At 36.7% G+C, this 14111-nt stretch overlaps 1 protein-coding gene across 1 annotated transcript; it reads right to left on the bottom strand.

The window, feature by feature from the left end:
- Nucleotides 1-1478: 1478 nt before the first annotated feature.
- LOC103927522 (eukaryotic initiation factor 4A-9-like) lies at nt 1479-4426 on the bottom strand. The gene is made up of 5 exons (XM_048588550.1): nt 4259-4426; nt 3721-3790; nt 3476-3582; nt 2585-3015; nt 1479-2435 (listed from the first exon to the last, which is right to left on the bottom strand). Exons 2-5 carry the CDS (start codon nt 3786-3788, stop codon nt 1800-1802), a joined length of 1242 nt encoding a protein of 413 aa, XP_048444507.1. The 5' UTR covers nt 3789-3790; nt 4259-4426; the 3' UTR covers nt 1479-1799.
- Between the last annotated feature and the right edge of the window lie 9685 nt (nt 4427-14111).

The raw sequence follows: 14111 nt of genomic DNA, 5'->3' as shown, positions 1-14111 counted from the left end.
ATGCTGTTTGTTAGTATTATTTTCCGGCATCGACCAAGAAAAAGCTGAATTCTATTCAATGCATAAAAGAATAAAGGAATACAAATTTTAGGTCTTCTATATGGAATAATAAAAGAAGACTTGTAAACTAAAATAGGTTTCGATATTCATATAATTTTTCACTTTGTTTTTTAAGATTTAACTTTTTGAGTTTGTTTACCGTTAATTATTTTAGACATTTTTTTGAAAAAATTCTATTAAAAATGGTGAAAATGAAAAAAATACCCTTAATTTTTATCAAATCATTTTGGCTCATTATTTATCATAAGAGTATTTTTATCATTGTAATCCTTAGTAACAGAGATTTTGATGTTGGAAAAAAAAAACTAAGATTTTCATGAAACGACCAAATTAATTCACAATGAATAAACTTAGGGATCACTTCTATCGATTTCAAATCTCAGAGACTAAAATAAAGAGTTATGCCAATTTCAATAACCAATTTGACTAAAATGATATAAAATACAAATTTTAGGCCTTCTATATGAGAGCAACTTATATTGAATGAGTTCACCATTACGTGGTGTCTTAATCTAATAATATATTGTCATGTGGAGAAAAACTTGCATTTGGCAATGTATTATTGGATATAGGACATCATGTAGCGGTGAACCTATTCCATGTAAATTCTTACCCTTCTATATGTGCTATAAAGAAGCAATTTTGGCCTTGTTTGGCAAAACCATTTTATGAATCCAAATGTTATTTCACATTTGAATATGTTTTGGCATGAAGCAATTTCAAAGAAAATATACACAAATAAAATAGTTACAAACTTTTAATCAAAAATAGAATTTTGATGAATGCTAAACATACGATAATGTGATGTTTGCTTATATGGAATGAAAGAAATCATGAATCGGAGAAGAGAGAAGGAATATGTATGCATCAAGTTGCCTCTCTAATTGATTTCATTCATGAGTTTTTTTTCAGATATCCAATTACGTATTTTAATCCGGAGCCCATATTTTATTAAAATTTCATGTGTTAGTAAATACAAATGAATTACTTATCATGCTCATCATGGGTCGGTAAAACCCATTTTGTGCCAGCCCCACTTCACCTAGGAAGGTAATCATCAAACTGGTCACTAAACAATTATACAAATAGCTACACTTTGTTGTAAGAGTTGGTTGTCAACAATTATTGTTATGAGGGAGTCTCATCTATCTTTCTTCTTTTTGTTCTTTTTTTTAAGGACTTTTAACCTAAAAAAAGAACGTTATTCTTCTTTTTCTTCGACTATATTGAGAAGTTGATCCCAATTAGTGCATCCCCTTTTATGTTTGGGGTCATTTTGCTCCATCACTATTTGAATTTCCGATATTATAGACACGTAGAGATATCAGATATATATATATATATATATATATTCTCAATCGTAAATAAAAATCTCTCTTTACCATTTTTCTATTCACTCTTTCACAACAGAAACAAAATTCTCAAAAGTCAAAATTGCATCAATCTTCAGCGCACTCAAGCGAGAAGCTTCCGTGACTCCAACGTTATATTTTATCTCAAAAACCAAACTTTGAACACTTCAAGCCTAACATAGTTTAATGGTGCAAAACTTCTGACCTACTAAAATTATAAAAAGATGCAACAAAACTTCGACCAAAAATTTCCAGTCGTTTTTTCCGCCCCTGAAACGGGAATTCCCCTGTTCCAAGTAAACAATGTTAAACAATCGCCCCTAGGAAAAAGATGAATACGGCTTCGAAAATTCGATGGCAATTCACCAAAACAATGCAAAACCTTATTCAGAGCAGATCAGCAACATTTGCCGGCAGCTCCTCAATGACAACGTCATAAAACTTCTGGATATCATACAACATCCTGTCGTCGTCCTTGGTGACAAAATTGATGGCAACACCCTTCCTCCCAAACCGTCCACTACGACCAATACGATGGAGGTAGTTCTCCGGTTGTGTTGGAAGGTCGTAATTAATCACAAGGGAGACCTGTTGGACGTCAATACCACGGGCCAACAGATCAGTGGTTATGAGCACACGAGAAGAACCAGACCGAAACTCTCTCATGATGATATCCCTCGTGTTTTGGTCCATGTCTCCGTGGGTGGCAGAAACTGTGTGATCACGACTGCGCATCTTGTCTGTTAACCAATCAACTTTGCGCCTGGTGTTCACAAAGATGACACTCTGTGTAATTGCCAAGGTCTCATAAAGATCACAAAGTGTCTCGAGTTTCCAATCCTCTTTCTCAACATTGACATGAAACTGCTTGATACCTTCAAGGGTGAGCTCGTCACGTTTCACCAAAATCCTTACAGGTTTGTTCAAGAACTTCCTAGTGATATCAAGGGCCTCCGGTGGCATTGTGGCGGAGAAAACCCCGACCTGAATTTTCGGTGGTAGCAGCTGGAAAATGTCATAGATCTGAAAATATGAAATGGGACTGTTAGTACAATACACCACTTAACCAAAATAGCACGCGAAATTGAAACATCACCAAACTCATTATTTGTAGCAAGAAGTATCGGCACACAGAAGAAACAGAGAATACAAATGAAAAAGAAATTAAGGACCTGATCCTTGAAACCTCGTGAAAGCATTTCATCTGCTTCATCTAAAACAAACATCTTAATATAATCACAACGAAGAGACTGCCTTCGTAGCATGTCAAAAACACGACCAGGAGTGCCAACAACGACATGGACTCCACTGGAGAGAATGCGTTGATCTTCACGAACACTGGTCCCACCAACACAAGCATGGACCTTGACACCAAGATAGTCACCCAGTGCTCTCATAACCTTTTCAATCTGTTGAGAAAGCTCTCGTGTGGGTGCAAGAACCAATGCTTGGCAATCAAGTAAGCCATAATCAAGCTGCTGCAAAATTCCAGAGCAGAAAGTCGCTGTTTTTCCAGTTCCAGATTGTGCCTGCTGAATCACATCAAGTCCCTTGCTGAAAGGAACAATTCCCCTTTGTTGAATTGCAGAGGGCTTCTCAAAACCTTGAATAAAAGTTTAAATCATATATCAGCTTTCCATTTTACCACAGGGATGACTTACATTCGTAGTATATCATACCAACAAACATGCATATGCATGTGTGTGTGTGTGTAAATCAAGAAGAGGCAGTGTTACATGGTAAAGGATTTTACTTCAAGCGAAGGTCACACCCCACACTTCTCGCGTAAACAATCTTACAAGTTGCAACCTAAAATATTACTCCCACCCACCATTTTCTGTCATCTAAAACACACACACACACTCACACACAAAACAACATTGTCCGAAAACCTCAATACGCTCTATTGATGAAAAATGGATTTATAAGCTTCTATCTTCCTAAAATGTTGATAAACGAAAATCATCTGATCAAGTATAACTACCCAAAAAAAAATTCCCATCAACAAATTTCAGAAACTCTTAACTTCCAGAGAACAAAATTTGTAGCATTGTTTGATTTACCATATGCATAGATGCCCCGAAGAAGGTTCTCCTGCAATCCCATAGCGTCAAAGCTGTCATGAACCTCATCATACGATGTGAAGAAGTCTTGCCCTTCAGCTCCAACTCTACTCCCATCAATCCAGTAAACCAAGAATAAATCCTTATCGTTGGCAACACAAATTATGAACCACATTCGAAATATGAAATACTGAAATAAAAAAAAGTATGAGAGTAAGAGAGCGAGCGGACAAAATAAAACTTACAACTCACTCATTTTAGCATCATACTGATGAGTATCAAATTGGGATCCTTCCGGTGCAACAGCAGCCATAACTGAAAATATCAACCACAAGACATCACGCTTACAAACGTAACTCACCTGATCGCAATAATCTCAGCTTACACAGTTATCACATTCAAATGATCCCGGACTTCAAAATTGAAAGGTGCATTCTTTCTCCAAAATCAAACCCTTTATACGGGAACCTTCATTTTTTATGATAATTTTTTCTAGAATCTTGAAAATCCAAATTCAATATCAACGGGACAATGAGATAGATTAATTCAATAAATTTAAAAAAAAAAAATGGTTATCTAAAACCGCAATGTAAATCAGTTCATACAGTTTCTCTCAAAGTTTCCATCTTTTGGCGCATAAAAAGTAATCCAAATCAATAGCAATTACTAATCGATCTAACCACAACGAATGAACAAATTATATGCAAAAGGATCGAGAAATTCAACGAGAGCATAATTAAATTAGTTCCTAAAAGGAATTAAATAAATAAAAACAGAGCGAACCTGATAGCAGTTGGGAGTTGGACAAAGTGATGCGTTTTAATGACGGGATTGTGGATTGAATCAGGGTTAGGGTTTTCCCAAACTCCTCGGATCTCTGTATGTGTAATATTGGTTGGAGAAGTTGAGGAGGAACGCAGCAATGCAGAAGAAGATGACTAGAGAAGTTGAAAGAGCTGTACGTGAAGATTATGGGATAGGGAAATTATGTGAGGGATCTTCGACGGATTAATATTTTAATTTTCCGGTTTTGTCCTTGTAATTTTGTTTTTATTTCAAAATTTTCAGTTCAATCCCCACCGATCCACTCTACTAGGGGCTGGTTGGGCATTGCTGAAGTCATTTTTAAAAGTTGGGGCTAAACTCTAATGTCAAAATCATGGATACAAAACAGTAGAAAGCAAAAGCAGCTCTACTTCTGTTTTTTTTCACAGCACAACAACCCTATACTAATAGTTTAACATGCTAAAGCTATCAATGTTAATAAAAAAATGTTACTTGCATGAAATCATATCGATAACAAACAGATTAACATGTGTCATATATATAAGGACTACGAACTTTTAAATCTATTCATCCAAAAAAAAAAAAAAAAACTTTCACCTGTAATGTTCTACTTTGCTAATATTTTCTTTCTTAAACTTCATTGTTTTTCTTTTAATACAAACAATATTTTTCTTTAAACTAGTTTGTGGGATGGGATTTTAAACTCTGATACATAGGGAATCACATCTTTATATAGCCAGTATAATTACACTTACGATGTTACATAATTTAAAAAACTTACAGGAAATAATTCAAATACATCTTTAACTCCAACATTTGCAGAGATGATCTCCCCCTCATTCTCTCTCACAACAACTGATGGTATGTCGCTCATTCTCTCGACTCCCCCATAATTTGAATCTCATTACCACCTTTATATTTTAAGAGAGTCGAGGATATGATCACCAAAATTAATATTTGGTGACCATATACAGAGTCGTACCTTTTCCTTACAGAGGAAGAAGGTGCTACTAAACCCATCGTATTTGTGTGTATTGGGCTTGAATTTGATAGTTGTTGAAGAACAAAACATAGCTATTGGGTCCTAATTAGGAAACTGGGTTGAAGAGAAGTGCAAGGTGAAAGCCTCTTTTTCCAGTCGTGCAAATGACTTGATTTCCTGATTATTTGTTTCTGGTCCAAATGTTCATAAAACTATTTTTTGTTTTGTTTTTAAGGTAACAGTAGTGTGATACAACGATAGTCTAACGAGTGTGGGGCTTGTACTACCACTATTTAATTAATTATTGAACTCGTTTAAATGAATCGAATATAAGACTTTTCACTTTTAAATAGAGAAGATAATCACAAGACTATCTACTAGTATTTGTCAAAAAAATAGTTCCACGTCTTAGATTACAGAAACCTTTTGTGATAAAGTGGAAATTCCCAATAAAAATGATACTTATTAGAATTAGGTACCCGATTTTATGTCAGGTCAATTGTGAAATATCTCGTTTATTAAACCTCTCACTTGTAGTGTTGTGAAGGTCATTGGATGCAAATTCTGCGACCAATCAGTAGGGTTAATAAGGGGGCCATTGGCCAAGTATACGAAATGTTAACATAGTATTAGAGTGAGTTGATTGATCAATTGGGCCAACTAGGTCTACCTTGTCTTTGCCTAAATAACCTTGTTTAATGCTGTGTTTTGCTTTCATTCTTTAAGATCGATGTGAAAGTAGTTACACATGTGGCCCATAATGAAGTGGTTCCACATTAAGGGGCGAGGTAGAATACAAGAATCTCATATAGGAAAATTGCAAGTTTTACATGTGGACTAATTCATGTGGTTTCACTTCAAATATCATCGAGTTCTTTTGTGATAGAATCTCACACCTAATGTGTTATGCATGTATGTAAGATGCAAGTTAAGAAGCAATGCGTGTTGACTAATTAAGATTATATTCCACTTAATGGATCCTGACTAATACCATTATACTCTACTCATTATCACTTAAACTAAGACTAAATATAATTAGGTATCAAACTCTCTGTCGCCCTTATGAATAGAAACTAAGACTAGCTCGGTGCCGTTGTACTAGTAGCAGTATGTGATTAACATCTAAACTGCCTTTGATTTATATCGCCAGTCTTCCTATCTAAAAGAAAAGATGATGTGGGCTCGGGAAAGAAACAGATTCAGAGGCCTTCATGTTATCATCTTCTTCCCACACGCAGTCCTCGATGTAATCTGCCAAAACAGACAAATGCAGTTAACAAAAGAACGAGAAAATGCAATATATGCAGCTTTTATTTCTGTTGCGCTGTTCATAATCGTTGTGGATCAGATAAGTGATCAGGGCATATATGCCACCGGCCGCCTCCCTTATCGACCAATGCATGTATATTGCTGGGGTAGGGAGCACGTGATCATGCACATACCTCTCTGATTCAGTTCACTGTTCACATGGTTTCCTTGTTTGCAGAAATCTCTGCTGGCAAATCCATTGGTGCGAACTGATCAAGGATATTGTGGCTTATACATGAGAGATTTTTTTAAGTACCCTATATTTAAAAAGGGCATTTCGCAGGCCATTATAAAAGTGGATGAAACAACATATTTATTTGTATTCCTCCGCTTATTTTATGACACATAGAATAACCATTTAAATACTGGACATTTTGAAAAATTTCTCCTTATACTGCTAGGAAATTAATTAATTTACATTACCTGTAATTATTGTTATAATACAATAGAAGTATGAGATCGATAATACTTATGACTTATGGGATAAGTGAATAAGTGCAATATTTTCTTATGGGTAGTACTATTCATACACCTATTTTTACTTCTTACACACTCATGTCAATTTTAGGCCGTCGAATCAAATGAATTGAAAAATATTAATGACTAAAAATTAGAAAAATTAAGTTGTGAAAGGTAAAAATAAGTGTGAGCAACACTTTTTTCTTTTATTTTATTTATTTATCTTCGTACAAGTAAGTCTTCTCTATATAGAGCATCAGATTTCCGTGAATTGATTTGTTGGATTGATATATAGACGTTTATCCCTCAACTTTGTTTGGAATGGATGGGACATCGTCGGGCCAGAATTAGCATGAATTCAAATACAGCAGCACCAACAAAAAGCAAGTGTTTCTGTGTTTTTCTTCCTCAAGCACAACTAATAAAGCCAAAAGTTGGGTTATCAGTCGGTTGAAAATCTTCCCCGACCACACATTATTGACACGTGCCAGTGGACCACAAAGATTCTCATATAATCCAACACAATCTAACTAAATTGATTAATCGCAGAACACTAATAGCTAGCATGCTTACTCAATTGATTCTCATATCATATGCACCCTTGTAATGAGCTTTAATAAAGCCATTACTAGAAGGCATGTTAGGCATATAAAGGTAGGTAATTTCTATACATCCCCGATATTCTAAACTAATTTATTTAAATTATACAGAATGAAATTCAAACTTAAGTGTAAATACGGACGCATGCTTTTTTAGTCATATTAAACTCATCTATACATTGCTAGGCAGTTACTAGGATCACTCAAACTCACAAAATTATATTATATTTAAAAATGTGCCCGTGTTTTATTTAATCATATATGTTATGTTACATAACATTATTCCTTGACATGTTATCGAAATACCAAAGTGTATTTATGTGATTATTTGGTGCACAAATTTAATGACCCTAACATACATTATTGGATCCCGTTGTATTCTGGTGCGGGTTTAATTCCCACCAGTCCTCTACTTCACTAACATATAATAATTTAACCTATTAACGTAATAATTTGTATAAAAAACACGTTATTGGAGGATAAAATTTGGTTGGTGGCCTTCAACTAACAAGTAGCTAGCTAAACCCTAGCATGCCACATGTCAGTGGCATGCACCCTGATAAAACATCGAGATGAGCTCCTCACCCGTTTTGGTTGCTGCCGAAAGTGGAAAAGGATAAAATGAAAGCATGCTGCTGCTGGTCCAAAGGCTCCAAGGGCCTCTCGCCTGCCACTAGGGTTACCACTTACCACCAAAAAGTGTTCCATGGAGCATGGACCATGGACTGTAGTATATCTACTATATATAAGAGAGAGGATTCTCGCCGAATCCTTTTTGTGAGGATCCCGGGGATCCTCCAATCACACTCGTTCATCGTACATCGTGCAGCCAGTTTTTGTCAGGTAATGTTTATATTTAATTTTATATAAAAAAATTTATAATAATTTCTAACCGCACGATGTATGATGAACGGATGTAATTAAAATATCCTCAAGATCCTCATAAAGAGGATCCTCCGGATGCTCCTGGTATATATAAACCACAATGGCAAGAGAAGATGCTTTATCATCATGATTGGCAATGCAAGTGGTGACTTTCGGAATAATATTATATTTCAGCTAGTGCTGTTGAAACATGCATGCAATGTATGTAAGCACTTCCCTCATTTCCCACTCCGAAAAGGGTAAGTCTTAGGCCATACAAAATGCATGCCCACTTCCATAATGGGTATATTTTCTTCCTACCCTACCATTTATCATCATTCCCTGTTACTTGGTAAGCTACATAGCCAGCAATACATCATTGATTCACAAGTAATAACGATTAAGATAAGACTTGTAAATGAATGTATTGACAAATTTAACTAACACTCCAAAGAAATCACCACACACTCCTTTCTTATAAGAGCACAAGAGAAAGATGACATTTACAATCACTACACACTCCTGTCTTGCAGTGATGCTGATAGCAGTGTGTAGATAAAGCAAATGGGTGTTAAATGTTGAGCCATTTCTTTGTTGCAGAAAGCACAAATCGATCAAGGAGTAAAAGTGAAATCATAGCTTTACTTTTTTTGGTAAAAAAAAATAATGGCCGTCCTTAATTTGATTAATATTTGTTCAAAATCGTATTGGAGTCCTTTGAGGACCTGAGATGCCATTTTGGAGTGATTGAATCTTTAAACATCTTGGAATTGTCTAGTCAAAGTTTCAGTATATCTGGGTTTTTTATACTTTAATTTTTAGGGTTTCAAGGTTTGGTCCTCCCGATAGTTTGCAAAATCCCTCCAAAGAAAGGAAAAGTTTCCCAACTCACTTGAAAACTGTAATCCTGTTATTGCTCTGTCGAAGATGACCTATCTAGTTTGTTAGCAGAACGGGGAAAAAGAAACGAGAAAGCTTTTCCGTGAAACAGAACTCACGGCCATGAGTTTGTTCTTAATCGGGTGTACTTTATGATAAGTTATTAAGAATTTCAACCCGTTTGATTAATCCGACGATTGCGATAAATTTGTCCCTAACATCTCCTCTCCAGAAACGATCCTTAGTTGAGCATGACTGCATTTCAAGAAGCACCAAAATCTCTTGAATCTAGTTTTACCCTGCTAGATTATCACAATTTAATCTAAATGGGCTGCATAGACTTTCAGTTACGCATACAAATTTTACTTTATGCAAGTATCAAATCTAATCACATACTATACATTTCATTAGGGAATGTAACAAAGGCATGACGTCCCACAAACCACCCATCTTTGCACTGATAGGTCGCTTAGAGAGACTTGTGACATTGCCCTTGTCCTTGATATATTCCTTCTTTTGCATTTTCTTAGTTAATTATTATTCCAACAATAAAAATTAATTAATTATTATAAAGCATATATACTTTAAACCGCTTTAGCGCCGATTTTTTATCCTTTTTTTTTTTTACGCCGGCTTGTGTACAGTATGATCAAGAACAATGGATCTGTTGACCTATCATTGGCCAATTTGTGCGAAAGCAATTCTTCTTGTTCTTTTTCTTTTTCCAAAGGACTGGCCCTGCCACATTGCTTTATTAATTAAAGCTTAATTGTGATTTGCACTTAATTAGTTTATGATTTGATTAAGGAAGCATGGTGCTTTTGCATGTTCGACTTTGCAGATATATTTGTATCCCCGTGTTTTATTTGTGTCATGGATATTCAAGGCACTGTGCCCATTTCGGCCAATCCAGCTAGCAAATGGGGATACTGCTGATATCTGCATATGATTTCAATGACAACAATGACTTAAGTATCATGTTTTAGTTACCAAAGATCGTAACAGCTTGGTCACTTTTTCATTTCCTAAGTTTCGTTCTTTTGAATAACCTATGTATTCATTGGGTTTCTTATAGAGAAAGTGCCACATTTTGTATTAATTTATGCATGTGAATATAGGAACCACTCATGCATGCATGGACTATTATCTTTGGCTCTCATCCTTCACATTTATGGACTGCTAAAAATCACTCATTCACATGAACGGTTACGACTAAAATTCACTCACTCACATGGACAGCTAATCACTCACACTATATTATTGGTGCAAATCTATATTGACTCTAAAAAAGGTCCATACGCCATCATCGCACAATACAATTTATTGTAATAAACTCTTAAAATGTATGCATAAATTTGGTGCTAGGTTGGGACACAAAACAACAAGTACAAATTAAGTCCATAGAATATATTATTTAATATATGGAGGACAAGGCCAGAGGAGGAAAAGAGATAGAGCCTCATCCTTGATAGGAAGGGACGATCATAGATCAAAATAGAGGAGAAGAGCAGAGGATTGGAAGATTCATATGCCGTCGTCGCACAATACAATTTCTTGTAAATAAACTCTTAAATGTATGCATACATTTGGTGCTGGGTTGGGACACAAAACAACATGTCCAAATTAAGTCCATAAATATATTATTTAATATGGTGGACAAGAGGCCAGAAGAGGAAAAGAAATAGGGCCGCGTCCTTGAAAGGAAGGGATTGTCACATATCAAAATAGGAGTAGGATTCTCTCCCCTTTTATTCTCATTCCCTTCCATCCCCTCCTCTCACACATTGTTTTTTATCTTATTACCTCTATAAAAAATCACAAGATGCATCGGTGACAGTAACTGAATAAATGTATATGGTTGGGGTTTGAACATTGGGGATGGGAAGAGTTAAAGTTCTAGACGACTTTATTTTTCCTTTCTCTTCGATCTGTGATTAAAAACTAAAATGGCATTAAAATAATGGACGATGACCAATAGAAGATGAACCCAGATTTATTCCATACGCGATGCAACTCCTGTTACTCCTCTCTTCTCTTTTTTTCCTTCTATATAAAGCCCAAACAGGCCTTGCAATTTCTCATATGAAAGCAAAGCAAAGCAAAACAAGGGTAAGATATTAGGGTTCCCTCAGCGGTGAGGATCCGAGGGTGAGTAGAGTGATAGATTGGGGTTCCCTTCCCGGTGAGGTCGAATAGAGCGACCCTACAGATTAGGGTTTGAAACCCTCCAACAAAAAAAAGAAAAAGAAATGTTTCAATCTCAGATAAAATTTGGGGGTTGGGGATAAACAGCTAGGGTTTTTTGGAGGCCTCTCTCTCTCTCTCTCTCTCTCTCTCTCTCTCTATGTGCTGCAATATTGAAGACAAGGTTTTAAAGGGTAAAGGGCGGTGACAGAAGAGAGTGAGCACACATGGTATTTTCTTGCATGCTGGGTTCATGCTCGAAGCTTTGCGTGCTTACTCTCTATCTGTCGCCCCCACCTATCTCTCTCTCACTCTCTGAATCATGTTTGTTTTGTATATTTGCGTTTACAATTTTTCTTGAATTTTCTGCTTATAAATTTACTCCCAGAAAATAACTACTGATCAGACGGAGTCGATAGGGGATCTAGACTGGATCATTAATTGCATCATGTTGTCGTGGTCAAAGATTTATCGATTTCAACATGTCGGGCTCGAACTATGTAGGGTTTAGGGATTAGGGTTTCTTAGGGTTTTTATTTTTATTTTTTATTTATTGCCATCGAAATCCCTTTATATTAGGCATTAAATTTGTTGCTGACTTCAAGTCCGTATTCAGAAGCAAAGAAAAATTATCCCCATTTGGTAGGCAGGTGAATTTTGTTCTCTCTTGTCATAATTGGTACAATACCATAAGGTTGAAAGCTGAAAATTTATCTTTATGGACACAAAAGCTCTGAAGTCTGACCTGACTTTCATTAACGAATTATGAACTGTATTCATCGTATCAGGCTTCCTTACATGGGTCAGAACAGTCGAGACATGACATCGATATGTCATATAAACCCTCAGATCTATGAGGTAAGTTTTTTTTTTTTTCTCTTGATGCAGTAAATTTTGCAATGGTAGCGCTTGTTGGCCTAATTTGCAGCTAAATCTGGAATATTCTGGTGAAGTGAAGTTCTTTGGGAGAAGAATTTCCGTACTATACATATTGGTTGCCATGATAGCGGTGTATATGTGTCCGTCTTTCGTTGGCGTAACTTCTACCATCAGGCTGTTGATCGTGAAGAACCCCTTCCGCATGTAGCCCTTTCTTCCTTGGGGCAGATCTTGTAGCTTGAAGCCATAGCTGTTCTTGCAAACAGGCACTGGAGATTTGAAAACCTAGCAGTTTCTAAGATTTATGTAATGCTATTGTGACAAATTAACTGTATTTATTGGAAACATATTCAAATTTCATTTATCCCAGACTGTTTTTGAAGTTTTCTTCCACTGATTATGTTGATTAACATCTGGAAAGATAATTTATGTAAAATAAAAACTCGAAGATGTTAGACAAATAGGAAAGTAGTTAGACTTAAATTATGATTGTACTCCTAACTTGTAGGAGGAATCCTTGCTAATCAAGGAATGTAATTGTATATGTACTTATTCACGTATCAATGAAATATACATTCAGCCATATACTCTTTTTCTATATGGTATACAGAGCAGGTTTAAAACCCTAGCTCTATTTTTCCCTTTTTTTTCTCAGCAGCCATATCTGCTGTTCACCATGGGGGATTCATCTTCCTCCGATGGCACCAACCCCTTTTACCTTCATCATTCAGACCATCGCAACCTTGTCATTGTCTCCAAAAAATTAAATGGTGATAACTACACATCCTGGTCCCGTGGTATGCAGATTTCCTTGAGTGCCAAGAACAAACTTAGCTTTATCACTGGAGATGTTCAGGAACCTTTTTCCTCCAACGATCCTGATGCTCATGCAGCTTGGCATCGCTGCAATGACATAATTCTTTCTTGGATTCTTCATTCACTGGAACCTGACCTTGTAGAATCCGTGCTATTTTCCACCACTGCCAAGGAAGTGTGGGACGATCTTCGCGAACAATTTTCTCAGAGCAACGCTCCTCGCATCTTCCAACTCAACCTTGAACTTGCTACAATTTCTCAAGGTTCATCTTCCGTCTCCGCCTATTTCACTCTTCTCAAAGCTCTTTGGGATGAACTTGCTTCATATAGTGACGGTTGCACGTGTTCTTGTGGAACCAAGCATGAACGGCAACAACTTATGCAATTTCTCATGGGTCTCCACGAATCTTTTTTCTGCTGTTCGTGACCAAATCCTTTTGATGAATCCTTTACCCACTGTTCGTCAAGCATGTTCCTTTGTTTCTTAGGTCGAGAAACAACGCTCCTTGGGCTCTGTCCGTCCCACCGATTCCTTCGCTGCATGGTTGTGCGTAGTTCTTCCCACAACTCCTCAGACCGATCACCGCTTCATTGCACCTACTGTGACTACGATTTCCATACTCGTGAGACATGCCATAAGCTACATGGCTATCCCGTTGGCCACCCTTTTCATGGGAAGCCATGGAGACCACCACGTCGCATGCCCACATCTGCCGGTTCCTCTCGCAGCAGTAATGCTGCTTCTTCTGCACGCAGTGCACTAGCTGCTTCTCGGCCTTCCAGCAGCTCAAGGCATTCCTCAGGCAGCAACTCCTCCCAGCGTTCTCCACCATCTGCCCACAATGTGCAAGGCTCTCCAAGCCTTTAGGACTTGCAGTTA

This window comes from the organism of the source record quoted next, unplaced genomic scaffold, assembly GCF_019419815.1.
Source record: "Pyrus x bretschneideri cultivar Hongxiangsu unplaced genomic scaffold, Pyrus_bretschneideri_v1 Contig28, whole genome shotgun sequence".
NCBI classification, from domain to species: domain Eukaryota; kingdom Viridiplantae; phylum Streptophyta; class Magnoliopsida; order Rosales; family Rosaceae; genus Pyrus; species Pyrus x bretschneideri.
Note: the sequence above shows the minus strand (reverse complement) of the source record. Positions and strands in the feature narration are given on the sequence as shown.